This window comes from Condylura cristata, unplaced genomic scaffold (assembly GCF_000260355.1).
Source record: "Condylura cristata isolate star-nosed mole 26May11 unplaced genomic scaffold, ConCri1.0 scaffold00016, whole genome shotgun sequence".
Taxonomy (NCBI): Eukaryota; Metazoa; Chordata; class Mammalia; order Eulipotyphla; family Talpidae; genus Condylura; species Condylura cristata.
Genome location: NW_004567117.1, coordinates 36,663,616 through 36,683,914, shown reverse-complemented (window position 1 = coordinate 36,683,914; position 20,299 = coordinate 36,663,616). Strand labels below are relative to the sequence as shown.

Genomic DNA, 20,299 nt, shown 5'->3' with positions numbered 1-20,299 from the left:
ATCAAAATAATAAAGTATGTATCAAACAGTAATGCAGTGTATTCAAAACTGATTGGGTACTTCCAAGAGACAACTATTTCACACAATATGCCGTTAGCGTCTTGCTGGGTGCAAGATATTTCTGTTACGAACACAGTCATTTGCTGGAGATGTAAAAAGAATGTATGTCATAGTTTGCCATATAGAATATATAGAAACTGAAAGTCATCCTGCACGATAACAAATCTGGGGAACTGTCCTGTACAAGGGAAACTGGAACACGTCCTTCCATGCGGGGAGAAAGGAGGCAGACGCATGAGGAGAGAAGAGAAGGCGGTCTTATTTGTTAAGCAAGAGGCATTTAGGGAGTAGATAGCTAACTAGGTCTTGATGTGCAAGACAGAATTCTGAAAGATGAAAAAAGGGTATGGGTGGTTTCACTGAATTAAAAAAATGAACTATCTTTCATTAAAATAACACCAAAAAACCACCACAAAGATTTAACTTCCAAAAAACCTATGAATATATATGATTATATATATATATATATAAATAAAATGATTATATATAATGATTACATATGTGTGTCTGTGTGTATATATATATATATTTCGTTTATTTAAGCAAACGAGAACTGGGGTACTGACCAGAGGTGTGGGGGCGGGGTGTGAGTGAAAGGATCCACCAGAGTCAGAGTGGGGAGAAGAACAAGCAGACTGACGAAGTCCACTGTTGAGGGGAGCAGCGGGCGGGTCAGGTGAGGTCTGCCACACCTTGTGGGTCACCTGCCTGACTGGAGGTGGAACTCGCGCTGCGGTGAGTGAGATAGGTCCACAGTGCTGTGCTCTAACCCGTTGCGCCACCAGAGAGAGCCCTAATCTGTTTTTAATCTGTTTTGTATGTTGGCATTCTTGGTTAAGATTTCATATAAGTGCACTACCTAAAATGTCTGAAAAACATGGATTCATTTGCTCCCCTCATTTTTTCCATTAAAAAATAGGGGGTCTCCCTGGTGGCACAAGGGGTTGGTGCTCAGCACTGTGACACTGTCCATGGCTGCTGCAGGGCACGTTTGATCCCCAGCCAGGGAGCTGACCCACATGGCGCAGCAGACCTCTCCCGTCTCCCTGCTGCTCCCCTCAGCAGTGGATTTTGGGTGGGTCCACCTGTTCTAATCTTCATTCTGTTTCTGGTGAATCCTTCCACCCCCCACCCCTCATTCCCCCCTCCCCCCACAGACATACACACACATAGATCTCTGGCCTGTATCCCAGTTCTTGTATGCATAGGTGGATGGTTCTTTAAAAAACAAAAAACTAAAAGAGATAAGAAAGTACTTAAATTTAGAACTTAGTAACTAGTGGCTCCCCAATCTTTAAACCTCAGGAAGGTTATAGCTAATAGATGGTTACATTGACACTCTTCTTCCCAAAGAAATTCCCAAGAACAAGTCTGGTTCAGTAAATTAGTTACTTATCCACCCTTAGAAAAATCCTTTCAGAAAAAAACTGTATTTTTCTCCCTAACTCTTGTCATTTGATTGGGAAACGAACGATACAATGAATAAAGAGCCTGGTGGTGGAGGGAGCAATGTTGAGGAGAATCATCTTTCGAACCTCATCCCTCTTGCTTTTCACCCTTCTGCTCTAATCTCTTCTCCAGAAGAGTGAGCAGTAACAAAATGGGTCAGGAAAGCCTAGCAGCAGCCCATTTCCCACTCAGTTTCTAGAAGAGAAAAGCCCTGATGTTCTCTGAATCCCAGTCGTCCAAGACAACATGGCCACTTTCCAACCTTTGTAAATGTTTTAAGAAAAGGTTCAGGACACTTTAAGATGGCAAATGTCCAGTCCTCCTCCCACCCACCAGAATTCAGACATTCATTACAAGCTTAATTTCCCTAACTTTGACTTTACTTTTTAAAGCAAGATTCTTGGTTTAGGATGAAAAAAAAAATCTGTATGACTTGTTAGCCAACCCCTAGCAAAGAGGGGGAAAAAAAAGTTCCTTACTTCATGTCTGAGAGATATAAAATTACTTAAAAAATAAGCTGATTCACATCTTTACAATCTTTACATCACCAGTTACTCCAAGTTTTGTTTGCTAGTCTTGATTATTAGAGGGCCAATTTCCTTCTATGTCCTAGTCTTGGAATATTAATGTGCTAAGAACCACTGCTCCTCTCCCATTTCCATATCCCAAAGCTCAGAGTTCTTCAGCCCCAGTACACATTTCATATGTAAGTCTGATTTTCTTTCGCTAGCAAAATGGAAAGTCCTTTCCAAAGGACTCACAAAGAGAACTGTAATTACACCACTGACATTAAACACAGAAGCAATTTTAAAAACAAGCAATAAAATAAGTGGTTGTAGTTGTTTTCATTTCTAAATCAAGAAGGGAAAATCTTTCCAAGAGATGGGTAACTTTTATAAGAGCAAACACAGAAAATATGTACAGAAAAATTACAAAAATACTAAGTACTGTTACAGATGAGTGGATTGGCATTTAACAGGCTGAAAGAAACCAAATCAATCTCAATCTTGCTGGGGTCAATTCGGGTGCTCAAGCCAATAAAACAAATTTTTTCTTTATGTTTGTGTACTAGAGGTGCTAAAATATTAACCAACCCTGCAAATGTCAGGCACAGTGAAACCATTTATAAATATTAAAATACATTAGAATACTTATTTGTATCAAAATCTACTTAATAAAAATCTATTATATATGTAATAAATCACTGAGACAATCTTAAGGAGAAATAAAATACCATATCTCTCTAAAAATGGCAGAGAAAGAGAGTCAGAATGGATTAAGTAAATATATATTTTTTGTATAATCTGATCATTTTAACTCCAGAATTTATAAATAACAGTAGAATCAAATCAGCTAGTAGAATCAAAACAGTACAGGTATTTGAAAATAGGTTCACATCATTTTCTGCAATAAGTTACTGTTTTTCTTCTAAACCATAATATTTAATTTGTCGCATACAGTTCACAATGCTCTGAACTAAAACGTTTAAACAATACAATGACAAAAAAAGTCCACTCAATATAAAGAGACAATAAGTTGGAAATACGGTGTAAAATTATAATTTTCTCATCATCAAACAAGGCTGGCTTTGCGTGTATACATTCAGTGTCTAAAATTTTTTTAAATTAACAAGATCCTCAATTCAGCTTTTTACTCTGTAAAAACACGTTGAAAAGGACTCTGAGTATCTGTACTGGAATACACTGTACTAGAATAAAGAAAATCTGTATTTAAAAGCTTACCAGACATTTGTTCTATTACAAAGACATGTTCCGGTATTCATGTGCAGTGTTTTGTAAAGTACTTTATTTCCATTAGCATTATAAATTTTTGTTCCTCAGCAAATCAGCAAGAGACTAATGGCACAAATCAATATCATACTCTTCATAGCAACTAATATTAGGTCATTTATTATAGCAAAGGCCATTGGAATCTCAGCTACAGGTAGAGCAGGCATTTCAATTTGAAAGCATTTTTTAAAAAACAATGTGTCACAGAATAAAGCAGTGTATATTTAGGCACAAGTATTTCAACTTCAGAAAGCTGTGAGTGAAATGCACCAATACTTCAAAGAAAGTCAGCTGTGCCCCCTAGAGTCCTTGCTACCAACTACACCTCGAGGAGAGGTAACCAATTTCTACAGCAACGGGAAGAAGAAAGGACCATGCGAAAAAGTGAAAAGATTTGGTTGGAGGAACTTTTCTGCAGGGGTCAGTGAATAGCCAGAGTTTCTTTAGTGAAATGAGAGGGAAAGGAGCAGGCAGGGAGTTCCATACTTGATGGAACACCTCTTCCCCACAATTCCTCACTGTTAAACAAGGAACAAGTTATTGAATTACCTGATACTCTGTGCTTTGCTTTGTTTGCAAAGTGGATAACTGTCACGGGGTTCCTATTGATGGCCTGAAACCAGACTGTCAGCTATATTGTTACAGCGCCTTTCCACAGAGGAGTGCCCCATCTGGAGGCGTGAGTTCCCCCTGCAAGCAGTCCTTGATAACAGAGTTTCCTGTTTATGACTTAGAAGTCTATGGAGACAATCGATTCAGTAATGCTTTCATTTTTAATTTGCCACTTTGCTACTGTAATTTCTAAGACTTATAAAAAGGATATAAGGAAAATAATAAGAATATTAAATATCACTTGAAAGAACTCAAGTCACATGGAACTAAAGGATTTTCCTTTAGGTAGTTGTGACCTATTAAGAAGAAATTTCATTGTTATTCCATTAGATTAGTAGCCAAATATAGATAAGTAGAACAGTTTAATGCTGTTAAATACATGATCAGTCTAGAGTGCTTAAAATTAAGCCCGATAGCTCTGACACTCTGGAAGAAAAAAGAGGAACAAATCCCTTAGGTCCCAGTGAAACACTGCAAACAGATACAATACAGAGACAGTGTGCTTTGCATAATAAAGCTTATCTTAAGACAAATCCTTTCTGCCTCACAATATAAAAGCCACATAGAACATGAAATAGTTTTTATGTAGACCACACAGTCATAATTGACACCTTCCCTTTCTAATCACCAAACAGTTTTTTCCTGCTATCTGTATGAATACTAGGAAGCACTGTTCCTGGTATTTCTGCGGACACCTCATCTTTTCCTTTCAGCTGCTTCACCAAACAGATGTTCACCACAAAAGGAGAATTTTAGAATTATTAGTTCTTCAAGAGCCACCAAGTGACTTTCCCTGTCTCTTCCCCAATTTTAATTAGAATATGAACCTCCCCCATCCAAACAAAATAGATACACCCAGAGCACAAGAAAGACCTGAGAAAGTAGTCAAGTAAGCAGAATGTGAAAAGCCAGTGGGGAACCACAAAGTGTTTACACTAAAGCTTAGGGATATTTTTCATCACAAAGTACTTACTCTTAGCCAATTTACTCTTATTTTATACTTAAATAAGATTGGTTATCTGACTTCTACACACCCAAAACACTGGACATAGTAAATTAAAAAATCAGGGCAGAAGTTAGTAGGGATAAGGCAAAAACACCCCAATAGTAATAAAAATTGGTAACAATTACAAGACAATAAAGAGGAAGGAAAACTATTTTAAAAATAGATGTAAGAAACACAAGAGGCACAACAACCTGGTTTCTTTTATGCTCAGATGCACAGATCCACTCTCTTCAATAAACAAGTGGTAAGAATTTTACTACATGGACCAATACAGCAAGTCTGGCTACTGAAATGCTTGAAGAGTCAGACATTTTGTATTGTTCACTTGGCCAGTGTCTTAAATCTGAGCATCTGATTTCAAACGCTTGGTTATCCCGAGGGAAAAAAGCATTCGTGGGAAGACAGCAATCCAAATAACAGAGGCACATGTAAAAATAAAATGCTGTGTAGTTTAAGACTTTTGTGGGGCCAGGGGGCAGAGGAAGAGGACTCATTCAAGTAACACTTATCAACACCCTCCCTGTGCTTTCCCCATCCTCTCCCCATCAGCAAACTCTGAAAATATTTTGCTTACCAAAAGAATGCACTAATACTTAAATTATTTCTACCAGATACAATATACTGTTCCACTAACTCTATAATATATAGTTCCATCTTACCTTCTTGTATATTGTTGGTCCATCCACATTTGTGCTCAGAATGACCACTACTTTATAAGCATCAGAAAACTGACTTCAATTCCAGGTTAAAACAGATACTACAGTATGGCATGTTAAAGTCAAACCCAAAACATTTACTGGGAGTATCGCCCATTGAACAAAGAAATCCTATTCTGTTTCCAAAGGGGATAAAAGACCAGCCTAACCCTGGTAACCTTAACACAAAAGGAAGCTAAAAAGCCAGGGACTCGATAAGAACAAAGGATTGTTCTATCTGATGACATCAATACGTATTAAACACGATGTGTTACACATCCTTCTATCAATATCTGAGAAGATAAATTTGCAAATTAATATATCAGCCATAACTGCATAAAATTACTACCGTCTTTGGAAGAGGATTTGATTTATAGAATGGTAGTGACTTTTATGTGTTTAATGTTTCTGAAATTAAAGGAGGAGATGAGGTACTGTGAGCAAGCAAAATACAATGTCCGGGAAATAATTACACTTGTGACCTCATGCCCTTGAAGGTCACTGCATCACAGGCCAAAGGAAATCAGGAGCCATCAGAATTTACCTCACAGTTGTCACCGCCTGGAATGAAAGGCAAGTGTGGGTATATTTCATAAACTAGCAGGTGCTTGACCTCATAAAAAAAAAAGTTCACCATCAAAATGCTACATGCAGAGTGTCACAAAAAAGAGACACATAAAATTGAGTTCTGCAAAACACCTTCCCTTCAAAATAAATCTGAGACAACATTTTATCTTCATCCAAATTGTAAAACAACAGTTTCAAAAAATAACATTAATCCTTTCTTAGTATGAACAGCCAAAAGAGATTCTAGAAAGCATTTTGGGAGACATCAAAGTAGATACAAAGACATCCTAATGAGCAATAATTCAGAAAATAGAACATATTTACTAGCCTAAGTGCATATATATTACTTATCATTTGAATGCCGTTACCATTAAAATAATACTTACCTTCAAATTTCCTATCAGAAATTAGGTATCAAGTGTTAATACAGGGATTATATTTGTAAAGGATAAAAGAATGTGCCCTGTTTCAAGAAGCTCCATTCTCTGAAGTAAAATTTTCCTATCATTCCACAAGGACTTGGTTTTTATGAAAATGTGTGAACTGGCTTTGCATTTAACAAACTGTTCCTTTCTTCCTTCCCAATGCCTTCTTGTCTTCTGCCAGAACCCCGGCGCAATAGAAAGAGAATTCTGAAACAGTGACCGTAAAGAAGCGAGAGCAGGAAAAGGGAAGGGGCCGCCAGACGACAACCGCATGTAGAATATCCTATACGGGTGCCTCACAAAAATTTCTCCTTTAATGGCTTCCACTGTCCTACAACAAGTAACTGACTCTGGCCCCTTGCTCTCCTTAGATTCTCAAACAAATCTCCAAAAGGCTTCTGCATTATTGCATAATGTGCCTAAAGAAAATTCCAGAACCCATTCAATATGACCAGTTGATTAAGTTGTCATCTTAGTCGTAGCTCAATCACTCATGGCTGTGAAGTCAGAGAAAGTTACTACCCACTTTAAACCTCAGACTTTAAATCTCTAAGATCAGCCTAATATGACATTCTGTTCTTCAGTAAAAACATTTTTGAAGTTTCCAACAAATATCTAAATAAGGAACTCTTGAACCATGGTGTCATAAGTTAGAAGCTGCCAATACTGCTTAGGTGATTATTGCATATTTTTAACTACTTGAGATGATTAAATGATAAGAAAAGCTCTGGTGACTGGTTATTTCCCAGATATATTGCTTCATAATTTACCCATTTTGGTGATTAAGAAGGTTTCTATGCTAGAATACTTTTGAGATTCTAAAATAAAGCTTTCTGGTCTAACTTGTTATATAAGAATCACCTCTGGAAACATTAGTGCCAACGGTGGTGGTGATTTCACAACAAGCACAGTGGTGGCAGGTGTGAGCTGCCCACCAGCTGGCTCTGTAACCTTCTGATCCCCTTGGACAGCAGATTCTGTTCAACAGCCCTACGTGACCGTTCCTCGTTTGTTGTATGCTTTCTTCTCTTTCACACGTTCAGAAGCCCTACGCCTTTAGCTTGACATCCTTTTATTAAAATAGAAAGCTCACAGTAAAGCAAACTAAAGCTAATTTTACACTCAGTCAACGTGAAAGTTTCCAAATAGATAGTATATTATATCTAGAGCTGATGGTGTAAGATGATTATTTATGTGTGGAATGAGTATTCGTTTTGCCTTTCACTAAAAATAACATTATGGTAAGAATGAAATTGTAAGTCAGCATGCCGTTAATTTATAAAGTACTCCAAGATGCTATAATGAAATACTAAGGATTCTAATTACAGAGAGAAAAGGTTTAAATTTGATCTAAGAGCACCTGTTAACTTACACTTATTTTGACAATGATGAGAACCACTAAGAGTAATTTTTTTATTTTTCTGTCTATTTTACTGTTGCTGGATTTAATATATTTGGAAATGACACTATCCTTTATTTACTTAGCACTTAGCAGTATTAGCTAAGTAAAGTATCTACTCACTCCTACTCCCCTCACCCCACTTAAAACCTAAGAATGCTACAAGATGGAAAAGTAAACAGGGGTGAAAAGACTGAGTAATGATAGTCACTAAATGATGGGGGTGGGCCTTCAAAAAATTCAAAAAGTTCATTCATTTCTCTTAGTCTCAACTCCTCTGAGAGGACTGGAGAAGAGCAGGATGTGGCGGTGACATAGTAGCTACTTTATGAGATTAATCGCAATGGCTAAATGAGACAACATAGAGCAAATATTTAGCAAAGATTGGCACAAGAAAGTGTTCAATTAATGGTACAGATTGTCACTATTTTATGTATTCTCCATCCTCTTTAGACCAACTAACAGACCTCTCACCTAGCAAAGTACACATTCTTTTTAATTCACTACTTCAGGGAATATGTGTGGCTAAATGAAGCCTCTACCTTAGCGCTAAATCATTCTCTTTCTTCCCAGGAAAAAAAAAAAATGAAGTTTTCACCACCGCTGTTAATGATACCTCTCTTGCCAAACTGTCAACAATACATCACCATAATAATCATTGTCCACTCTAAATGGACATTTAGGACACTCATCTAAATAAATGTCTAAATAAATACTAAATAAAATGTCTTAAAAATACTTCACAATATTTCTACAGTAAAACAGCATTTTCCTTTTTAAAAGAATCTTCAGTGAATTGCTATTTAGCTTCATCTTCTACCTACTCTACAGTTTGTCCTTAAATCTGGGATCTCCTATTTATATTTAATAAGCTTATGACAAGCTGATTAGCTAATCTTATTTTGGGAGCTACTTTATGAAGGTCATAGCTACACGTTTTTCCACATGTGCATGAAAAGTTTTGCAGGAAAGTATGAGGATCCTTACGGGATATGACATGGTCCATGTACTGAGGTAAGTAAGGAGCCCACGCATCAATAGCTTCCTTCCGTCCCGCCTGCTCGATTCTTCTCAGTTCTGCCAGCAGCAGGGCTTGAGCGGCTTCTCGGACCTTCGAAGACCACAGACCCAAATGTAACAAAAAGAAAGCAGGTCAGTTGCTGAGGTGCTTAAAAGCTGGAAAGTTCACAATGAAGGAAAACTAGAAAATAAAAAGACTACCTTCATTTACAGGAGAAAAAACTACTAACCAAATTAAGCACTGAGGGGAATAAATAGGATGTTAGCAAATCATTAAAGACATTTTAATTCATGACCTCCCTGAAACATGTTTTAACACTAATAGGTTTATGTTAGCACATTCAATCTTAAGCTTTCTGTTAAAAATTTCATTTGCCAAAGCTGTCAGAACAGTCTTGATTTTAATTTAGCATTTTCATTTTCCAGATTCACACATATCATTGATAAAAGTCTATGTTAGAGCTATTAAATTTATTGTTTTACCTTGAAGAAACAGCCTTTTCTAGTGAATTTCTTTATATTATGTATGCTAAATAGGTAATTAGTAAACATTTAGGATAAATCCACATGATTTGTGTATGCCTAAGACAAGTTTAAACAATTAGTTGATAACAAACAAGCAAATATATTTCTTTAAAACAGCACTGGTTCTATCGAAGGGAACTATTTTTCAAAATTACAGTCTCTCAGTTTTTCTTTCGGTGTGATGTAAAATTTTATTTTATAGTTTTAGTGAGGTTTTTCTTATTTTGACAAAAGTATCATTGAGGGGACAAATAAACAAATCATTTTTTGAGTAGTGTACTAGCCAATTTATACTTGAAATTTAAAAATAACAATATCTGTAAAAGTTTGAACCAAAATTTTTTTAATTATAACTATTTATTGAAGTGAATTCAAATACTATCCAACACAAAACCATGAAAATTTTAATATGCTGCAAACCTAAATGGAATTGGAAGTACAGTCAAAAATGGGTCAAATACATTATTTATTTTTGGTAAATTAAAAATCTTGAATGACACATGTTTCTGTACCTACACAGGTCAAATAACACAGGGAAAATTTCTATAAAGCACTTGCAAGTCTCTGGTGATGTTATATTCTAAGCAATATCTAACACGGCATAAGTTCATTAACACAAAATAGCTACCAGTTACTGAGTTCCTACCATGTGTCAGCCTCTGTACTTCCTGTTGTATTTCCATATCTCACTTGATCCTAATAGCAATCCCACGACAAATACATATTGATGCCCACTTTACAAATGTTCTTCAAATAGGTTAAGTAAATTGCCCAGGATCGCAAAGTTAATAATTAGCAGAGGTGATATTTAAACTCGAGTCTATTCTAATTCCAAAGAGCTTTTGTTTTATCATAACATAAAAACTACCACTGAATTGTGGCTATCTGTTCAGAATTGGAGGTGACTATATCTGAGTGTGTGACTTTGCGATGTATGTAGGTGTGTGCACGTGTGTGCGCATCTGTGTACAAAAACAAGTGCCAGAGAGACAGTCCATATAGTCGATGAAACTTTCTACCAAACAAGTCACTGGATTAAAATGAAAAAAGTAAAGCAGTAAGCAAACTGGAACTGTGTAGTCTGTGTATGTGTGTGTGTGTATACTACTAAGCAGTATAAACACTGAAAAAAATCTATGTATTACTGTGTAGTATACAACCCATGAAAATTATGAATCCATATTTCTATTACATATAGTGAGGTGATAAATTAGACCAGCAATGAATTTTTCTTCAAATGTGCACGAGTCCAGGGCCCTTTGAATGTTTTGGTTTCTATACAGCGCCTCAACATTACCTCCAAGCAGCGATCTTGCCACCTGCGAGCCAGCATCTCCAGGAGCGGGGGCCTGAACTTGTCTAAGCCCAGCAAGTCCGGCAGCATGACACAGTGCATAGCAGCCAGCTGGCTCCACCCTGGCGAAAGGAGGCATGTCACACACAGGTCAGACATTTTGGAATCCCTCACTTAGAGACGTCTCCGTAAACATACCTCGCCCCCTACACACACAGCATGTCTGCTCACTCATATGATAAATGACCTCAATTTATTATTAGACATTCTGTATAAAGCATTATAGCAAATGTTTTTCATCTCTAGATCACGTAATTGGTACTTAAAAGAACTCTTCAAGTCTTTTAACAAAAATAAATTTTCTCATAAAGTATATAGATGTCCACAAGGGAAACACATTTCTAAATAATCTTTCTAGAAGGAAATATATATTCAGAGGTGGGAAAGCATAGAAATAAACATGCAGTTGGCCTTGAGCCTTAAAACTACATTAATTTAAAAGGATATTCAGACAGACATCTGAAGAGAAGCTGGTGTCTAAGGCCCGCCCACCTGAGTGTGTCACCCCTGTCAGTCAACAGAGATGACCTTCCCTCTCTGTCAGAGAGTCTGTAAATAAGACATTTACTGATCCTATTTCTCAGAAAATGAGCTAGTGATTTCATCACAAATCATAACTGAAATATGTAAATAACAGCAATTTTGAGAGGAAAATTGAATTCAGACATTCTATAAAATAAAAACCAGACACTGAAAAATTTATAAAATTTTGAGCATCACTAACTATAGTCTGAGGGAATAAAAATTATGTTTTCCAAAATCCTAATTCACATTATGAATTTTGAGTATATCAAGAAGACTTATGTAACTATAAACTCTAATAAACCACTGCAATAGTTAAAAGTATTGAGATCCAGACATTCCCAGGTAATCAGTTCAATCCTACTTTAAAAGTTCTGAAAAATGTAAACACAATAAATGCCTGATCATACTAAATTATGTATAAAGTCACTATTAATCCACACTTATTACCAATTACATCGTGAATTACCTGTGTCGTCTTATAAAACAACAATAAAAACCTTACTATAGAATTCAAAGTGATTACTGGGATTGTTAAAAAAAAAAAAAGAGAAAGAGAGAGAGAGTGAATGATAGAAGACAAGTCTACCTAAAGATTCATCCTTTCCATAAGGAAACTCTCATCAACTCAGAATATATGATCATATTAGTTAAGATGGCTAACCTGCACCTTTTATGTTGTAATTTATTTTCAATAGAAGGACAGATATGTGTATACACAAATATATATAAATATAAATTACCACCTAGTATGAAGTGCAGTTGTAAGTAAATTTTAATGTGATGATTCTCACATAGGTCTGAATTCTAATGACTAATTTTTTTCATTAACAAATGAGGATCTTTACTAACATTTTCATATTTGTTTTTGCTAGTCCAGTCTACACATTCAAATCTTAGTACAGGTCTGTGACAGGGAAACCTACCAAACCAAGCTATACTTTTAAGCTCCTATGTTTTCTTCCTAAACCTGCACCATTATTTCCACTTGAGTAAACTGACAATACTGCACTTTCAGTGAAGACTCGGAATCATTCTGAGTTACAGCTGAGATTTCCCCCTTTTTAATATTATGCAAAGGTGAATGCTGAACCCACTGTGAAAAGAGCAGATAAACAACTCCGAGCTCACAAATTCTGCTAAGCTTCCCAACAATGTACATGATCTTAGATGACTCTCGGGGAAATAGGTTCATGGACTCCACTCAGTTTCTGGGCCCCAAAAGTACTTCCCCAAAAAACTAGTATAACTCCACAGGGATAATACAGTAGCCAAATATACATACATATATATATATGTATGTATGTATGTATATTTCCAATTTAAAAATTGAAATTATGGATTTTTGATTTGGCTGAAAAGAGAAAGAGTAAGGAGAATAAGTGAATTCCTATCTGTTTATGACTGGTGATAATCATCGATCTGAAGGCTTTTCAAATGAGAATGCAGATTAAGAGAATCTATCCGGTTCCCCTCTAATCATCTCACATAGTGTGTGAAGGGGGCAGAGTATGTCACAGAATATTGATACACGTAAGATAAATTAGTTGGCTCTCACACTAGCGACCACAGGCAAACGCCATCATGAGAGACAGCCCACCTCTGATAAACTATTTCACATCAAAGACGAGCATCTCTGCACTCCTTTAGCCCATCACAGGAAACATGGCTTTACACAGGCCAGGAGTAACCTTCACTTGTACAACTGGTCCTTGACGTGGACACTGGCAAATGCAGATATAAAATTGAACCTTTAGGGTTGTACACATAACGAGGCAGATGAATGTATAAATCGGATTAAAAGAACATGTCATAATAGAATAAAGCACAGCTTGAAGGATAGTTGTTAGGAAGTTGAGAGAGAATACCTTCATTTACTAAGAAACAGGACTGTAAAGCAGGAGGAGGAGGAGGGTCAGAGCCAGAGTGACCAGCGTCAGACCGAGCAGAAGCGACAGGAACGGCAACTTGCGGAGGGAAAGAGAAGAAATAAGAAGGAGAGGACTGAGGTACAGCAGTTTCTGAAAAAAAGCTCAGTATTAGTGAAGAATGAAAAACAAAGTGGGCAGAATATAGTAAATGTAGGACTAAAAAAATGATGTTTTACTCAGAAAGGTGCGATTGTTGGGGAGTTCGGCTGGGAATTGGCACATGTTATGAAATAGTTATCACAATGTACTTCGAATTCCTCTTAAAGCCAAAATCTACTTTATAATATAGTTGAGTGATAGGTTGGCCTTTAATAACAACAGCAAAAAAAGCTCTAAAAACAACGAGGGCTACAATGAAAAGGTGACAACAAATATATTAAGAATTAGTAAATATGCAATTTAATATTTAGAATACACTCATAATGGAAAGCTTGTGCTGGTTTCCCTATGTTGTCATTTACATTTTTTTGATAAAATTTCTTTCCTAAATGTATGCGTAAAGTATTTCTTAATCTCAAACCAGTATCTACCCAGATCATTTCAACTTTACAACCTTCTATTAGATTACAACCTTCTATTAGATTACAACCTTCTATTAATTCAATTTAAAATATAATTCAACTTATATGGAATATTAACACTATACTGAACTCTTCTTAAACAAATCCAAATGTAGCCTCATTCGTTGGAGTTCAAAAACATATTTACACTGCAAATGCTTTACGGTCTAAAAATAATTATTGTGCACACTATAATTCTTATAGAATAGATGCAAGTCATCCCTTACCCCCAAAAGTTATGTCACCAGAAAATGTTGCAGCTTAAATTATCATATGAAAAGGCAAAAGGACCGTATGGCACAGACATTCTACAACTGGAGGTCAACACTAAGATTTAGAGGTCACCGTTTGACACTTCCTTCCTATGGAGAAATTACCATATGTCATGCACAAGCATCTTCAAATTAATCCCTCTCCTTTCTTCTGTCATTGAACAGCAATAGGTCTGGGCTCCAGGACAGATTAAGCATTGTCTGCTGAATGATATGTTTGCTTTTCATGCAGTGAAGTTCTTTTGTATCTACAGGACAGCTGCATGAAAACAACTTTTCATAATTTCCACACGAATGCATCCTAATGTCAATCAGGCACGTGTGAGCTAAACAGTAGAACTAAAAGAAGTACATGAACAGTTATAAAAGCCAGAAAATCCAACTCTGCAAACCTAAGAAACAGGTATTGTACACATGAACGTTTTAGCTGGGAAATTGTAAAATCTTAATATAAGAAAACAGTGTTTAGTTCTTTAGGAAATTACAACTCTTTTATGTCACCTTAGAAAAGCAAGAGTTGCTCTTAATTGTATATTTCATGAGATCCAAGAATTTCACTATTATCTTGCAAAGAAATTCCAAGTATTTCTAGAGTCCACTGAATATTTTTCTTTTTATCATTTTTGCTTATAATTTCAGTTATTATGGCCTGAAAACATCCATTTCCCCATTCAAAAAGTGGACAAGCCATGGTGCCAAGAAATAAATTTTCAGATTGCAGCTTTCACCAATCAAAATTGTTGAGAAAGTTCCCTGGTGGTTTCTAGTGCCAACATTTAGGAATTTTCTCTACTTTCACAATTTTGAAAGGGGAAACTATTATTATACCTTGGAAGATTTTTGTCAGCTGTCTGTTCTTTAATTCTTAAAGGAAACTAGAATGAAGACTGAGGAACTTCAATGTAAGCGAATAAGTTAAATTAGTGGGAATTACATTCTCTTAGTTACAGTGTAAAGGTTGCTAGAAATGTTTCTAGCAAAACTGCTATGATGGCGTATTATGTGTTAACAGAATGATGCTTAATGTGTGGGACTTTTTAATGAGAGATATAAACTTTGGGTATTTTTTTTTGGGTGTCCTATTTAAATGACTTGCATGTCGAAGAAGCCATTAATACCTTCCTTTAGTAAATTCGCTGCCCATTATATAGTGCAATGTTTACTCATACTTGAAAATTCTCTGCATCACCACCAAAAAATTAATTTACTCAGACTACCTCATAGCTGAAGATACAGAAACTAGAACTTTCATAACTGAGAATATTAAAATGAAATCCTGCTAGAGCTTTTAAAACAGTCAACATATAGAGAAGAAAACATATAAATCAGAAGGAAAAGGTACCACTTCCAAAATGAAAAGCCCAACATTTAATGACAAATAATAAATCTGAAGGACTGATGTGCGGCAGTGAACAGCAAAAGTTTATACCACAGTGCATAGCATACATTTGACTTCTTAAAACAGAAAAGCTGGGCCTTCCCTGGTGGCGCAGCGGGTTAAAGCGCAGCACTAAGAAACTAAAGCCACTTTAGCGTGAGTTTGATACCCGCCTGCCCCGGAGGTGATCCACATGGCACGGCAGACCTCTCCTGACCCGCTCTCTGCTCCCCTCAGCAGTGTATTTCTCCAGTTGGCCTGTTCTGCTCCCCACTCTGTCTCTGGTGAATCCTCTCACCGCCCCTGTACCTCTGGCCTGTAACCTAGCTCTGTACGTGTAAATAAATAAATCTTAAAAAACAAAAAACAGAAAAGCTGCCAGGTCTACTACCTGTTTGTTCCTTATTAAAGATCAGTAAAGCAGTACCGCTAATAATATAAGTTCTCTTATTTTACCCAGGAAAGTCTTTACAGTAATTCTGCAGCTAAAAGCCTCTTCAACTATTTAATATCACATGAAAAGGCAGATGAAACTTAAACAAACTGTAACACAGACACACACACACACACACACACACACACACACGTACATGTACACCCACACATCTTCACCCGTGCTCTGGCTTCTCTTTGTACAGCATATACACAATACCCACTTTTAAAATATATCCATGGTTTCTGTCTTTGAACAGGTATATTTAAGTCTTCATTTGAGACCCGATTCTAAACTCCCTTTATCCCTATTGCCAGTGTAATATCAAAAATAAGACAGAACACTAACATGCTTGGGCGCAAGTACATTAAGTGCTTTCCACATACTGGTCTAAAACTTACGAGGCTCCCAGGACATGAACAAAAGCATTCAATACATTCAGAGGAAGGAAAAAAAAAAAGAGACTCTAGAAAGTATTTTTAAAAACTAAAAACAATACATGAAGTAGTAAGTTCTTTTCCAAACTTAGCATTCAACATGAAAATTATTTAATGATGAATCACTATCTAAAGGTATACATGGCAACATAAAGCTTTAAGATGAGAAGGACAGAGGAGGAGGAAGAGGAAGAAAAAATTAAGCGACTTGTAAAGTCAACCAACACAATATAAAGGCTAAGCCCACTGGGCCTGCCACCAATGGCAGAGATTTTAGAGGAACACCTGCCTTTTATAAACTTCCATTATGTCTTAACTTTTATGTCACAGGTAAATGAGCACTCCGGTCATCATTTAAATCAATGTGAAGCACTTGGATAAATTAATCCAACAGTGTAAGGAAAAAGATTATCCTTAAAACACTGCAAGTGGAGAGCACTGATACCCAAGGAAGTACACTAGGAAGCAGAAGGTTCCAGGCAATGGAAAACAATAAGGATAAAACAGAATGAGCTAATACCCCAAGGCGGCATTCTGATAGACACATATCAAGACAAAAGAGAAATGTGCTGATGTTAAATAAATGCATGAATTAATTAATGCTGGTTAATCTCTTGATCACCACTGAATTACGATTAGAATTAGAAGAAGTTCAGATATAACTGTAAGTTTACTCTAGCCAAATTTTATTTTGGCCAAAGAGTGAAAAAAGAAAAGCTACCTTATAAGAGTTCCTCGTTCCTAACATTCAAATTAAACAAGTGAATGAAAACAGAGACCAAGGGGAGAGGAAGTTACAACATAAACACTGCTTTGAATTAGACATATTAAGGTTATTAATAGCTTCCCCTTCACTTCATTAGCTAAGTAGGTACATACCATTTACAAGTTATCAGTCTAAGCATATAAAACCTCAGGAAGAGGGTACTAGAAGAATGGTGGGGGTCACTAGGGAAAAGGGGTTACAATGGTACGGTAAAGGGTAGATTTGGACTTTTAATGGTGAACTTAATGCACTGTGTACACATGTTGGTTAATAATTATGCACATATAACAATGCAATGTTGTTTCAATTTTAAAAAATAGTATTTTGCATTTTCATTTTAAAGAGTCACAAAGATCAGACAAAGATGTACCCTTTAAATGCTCGGAGTCTGGTAGGAAAAGCAAAGAAGTAACCAATTAATTGATTATCATAAATTGTCCTCGCCTAAATATTCTCCACTAAATATAAGCTCCCAAAAGGCAGGGATTTCTTTTGTCAACCCTTACAGCCTCAGTTCTACCTACTGACATATTGACTCTAGAAGCATAAAGAGAACTTAGCTTTAGATTCATTCATTCAACAAATGTTTATTGAATTCCAACTATATGTCGGCCACTGTTCCCAAAACTTGTGATAAATCAGTGAGCAAAAGAGAAAAAAGATGTTCCTGTTCCAGTCAGCTTCCAAGGCAAACCAAATTCATAAACTATTTTTAAAAAGGCACTATTCTAACAAAATTTTAAGGGGTAAGGGACCCACCCATCACCTGGTATATGTACTAAGTCCTTTCTTCACAGACCCTGGAAAAGGATTATAAGAAACTCTCAGTTCATTTCCATAAGTGATGCCTGAGATATTTAATAATGACTATGTCTTCTGAGTTGAGACAATTTACAAAGAATGCAACATAACCTTAAATCTTGCTACCATATTTACCATTAAATAAGACGTAGCTACTAATAAAGATACGATCACGGTCAAGATAAGCACTAGAAACCTGGACCAAAGACTTATGCCCTGAGATAACTGAGCTGACAGACAGAAGTACAATAACTCAGAATGCAGAAAAGCCTACGGCCGGCAGCAGAGTTAGGGCTGTCTGACTGAGAACAAAAATTTAGTTGACACCTCTGATCCCTGTTCTCAAGTGAGATGTTTTATAAACTGCAAAATAGTATCTAATAAATATATACTGTCTTCATCAAAAAGTACATGACTGTCAGTAAATGTCAATTACTGGCCAACACTGACTTAACTAGGCGGCTGATAGAAAAATTAAACCTCTGGTGAGGCTTCTTGTGTGGAAATCATTTTCCGAAGAAATGTCCAAAATAATGTTAAGTATACATCAACATCATCTTTACTCTCTGGCCCAAATGTCTAAGAAGGTCCAATCCACAGCTAACAACTTTGTTCCATACAGACATTTTTGCAGCTGAATAAGCATTAATCAGCACGTAAATGACAGTTTACCAAAAAGGAGCATATTTATGTTTGCAACCCAACTTGAAAGATGAATTGTCACCAATATACACTACAGCTGGAGTGGGAAAAGAAAAAATAAAAGAAAGAAAAATGTTTAGAAGAGGTCAGTGATGTTTGAGCAGTAAGATACAAATATACAGCGACATAACAGCTGAATTACAGTCCGAGTAGTGTTCTCGGCATCTCTTATTTCTCACCTGAAGATGGTTATGTATGTTCATGTCTTAGCTACTTGATGTACAAAAACTTCAAGAGAGCACGTGTCTGCAAGCACACCTCTACCTCATATCCCAAATAGAATTGTTTGGAGGAAAAAATGCTTAACGAATATTTCTGTCAAAGAAATAATCACATCATATTTTCATTTGAACATTGAAAGAGAAAATAGGTTTCATCATGTCACTCTGAAGGATTTTACCTTGTAGCTCTCACAACAGATTGCTGACCTACATTGATGTTAAAGTCAAGCATCTGTGCTATTCTAGATGGAAATCCCCACAACTGTTACCTTAAGGAAATGTTTTAGTAAGTCTCTAATCTCAGCCCTTCTTCAGTGTTCTCAAAACTCAGTGTGAAAGCATTCCAACTTTAAAATCCTTGGTCTGACAGAGTGAACAAATTCAATACCATGATGTTGAAAGAGCATTTATGTATCTACAGTATCATGACAATATCACAATGTACCAGGTCTTGTATATCTGTTTTGATTGCAGAGAGAGAAAAATGTGATCGAAGAATAAATGTCAACTATAAAGAATGATAATCAGGATGGCAATAAATCATCTCAAACAGGAATCAAAGTTTTAAACTCTAGCTAAAGGGAAGCGTATACTATTGTATTTGTATTGGGTAATCTGGAAGATACTTTCAACGAATTTATAAAATTAATACATGCTATTGAGAAAAAGCAGAGATCTAGAGTTAAAAGATACTGATTGGCCTTCCCTGGTGGCAGTGGATTAAAGCACAGCACTAAGAAGCTAAAGCCCCTTCAGCATGGGTTCAATCCCTGCCTCAGAGGTGATCCACAAGGCACAGCAGACCTCTCCTGACCCGCTGCCACAGTGCACTTCATCAATCTGCCTATTCTGCTCTCCACGCTGTCTCTGGTGAATCCTCTCACCACCCCTGCACCTCTGGCCTGTACCCCAGTTCTGTATGCATGAATAAATACATGTTAAAAAAAAATAAGGTACTGGTTACGTCCTAATCACACCACTATCATGGAAGCCATTTCCTTTTCTGCCTGAAATATGCTCTAAATATATTAAAGCTCTACAAAAGAGAATTTGTACATTATAAAAACAATGTATTTAGAATAATTTCCTTATTTTTATCTATTATCTATCTATGTTTAATTGAGGTGATATTGAGATACCCATATGGCCACCACGGTGGACCCACACCAAACCACCCACAGCCGAGCCCCACAGACCCTTGGGCTTCCTTTCCTCTTTGCCCTTACCCTTCGTCCAGCCTCTCCCTGTTCTGGTGCCTTCTGTTCTATAGTGAGCTGTCAAAGGTTAGTTTTAGGCTTGTCTTTGTCTGACCCTCAGTTTGGCTGCCCTATATTCTACTTACGAGTGATACCCTCCAGTACTTATTTTTCTCCT

General features: G+C 36.5%; 1 protein-coding gene across 3 annotated transcripts in view; it reads right to left on the bottom strand.

Annotated features, from left to right (window-relative positions):
* The window catches only part of WDR7 (WD repeat domain 7), a 274,767-nt gene that overhangs the window by 173,912 nt on the left and 80,556 nt on the right, over positions 1-20,299 (bottom strand). For 2 of the 3 annotated variants that reach the window (XM_012725890.1, XM_004683929.2), the window contains 3 exons: positions 13,293-13,391; positions 10,846-10,964; positions 8,991-9,114 (listed from right to left, as the gene is read on the bottom strand). In XM_012725890.1, the coding sequence (XP_012581344.1) occupies positions 8,991-9,114; positions 10,846-10,964; positions 13,293-13,391 (342 nt within the window). The remainder of the gene's footprint in view (positions 1-8,990; positions 9,115-10,845; positions 10,965-13,292; positions 13,392-20,299) is intronic. The other variant, XM_012725891.1, reaches the window with a different exon arrangement.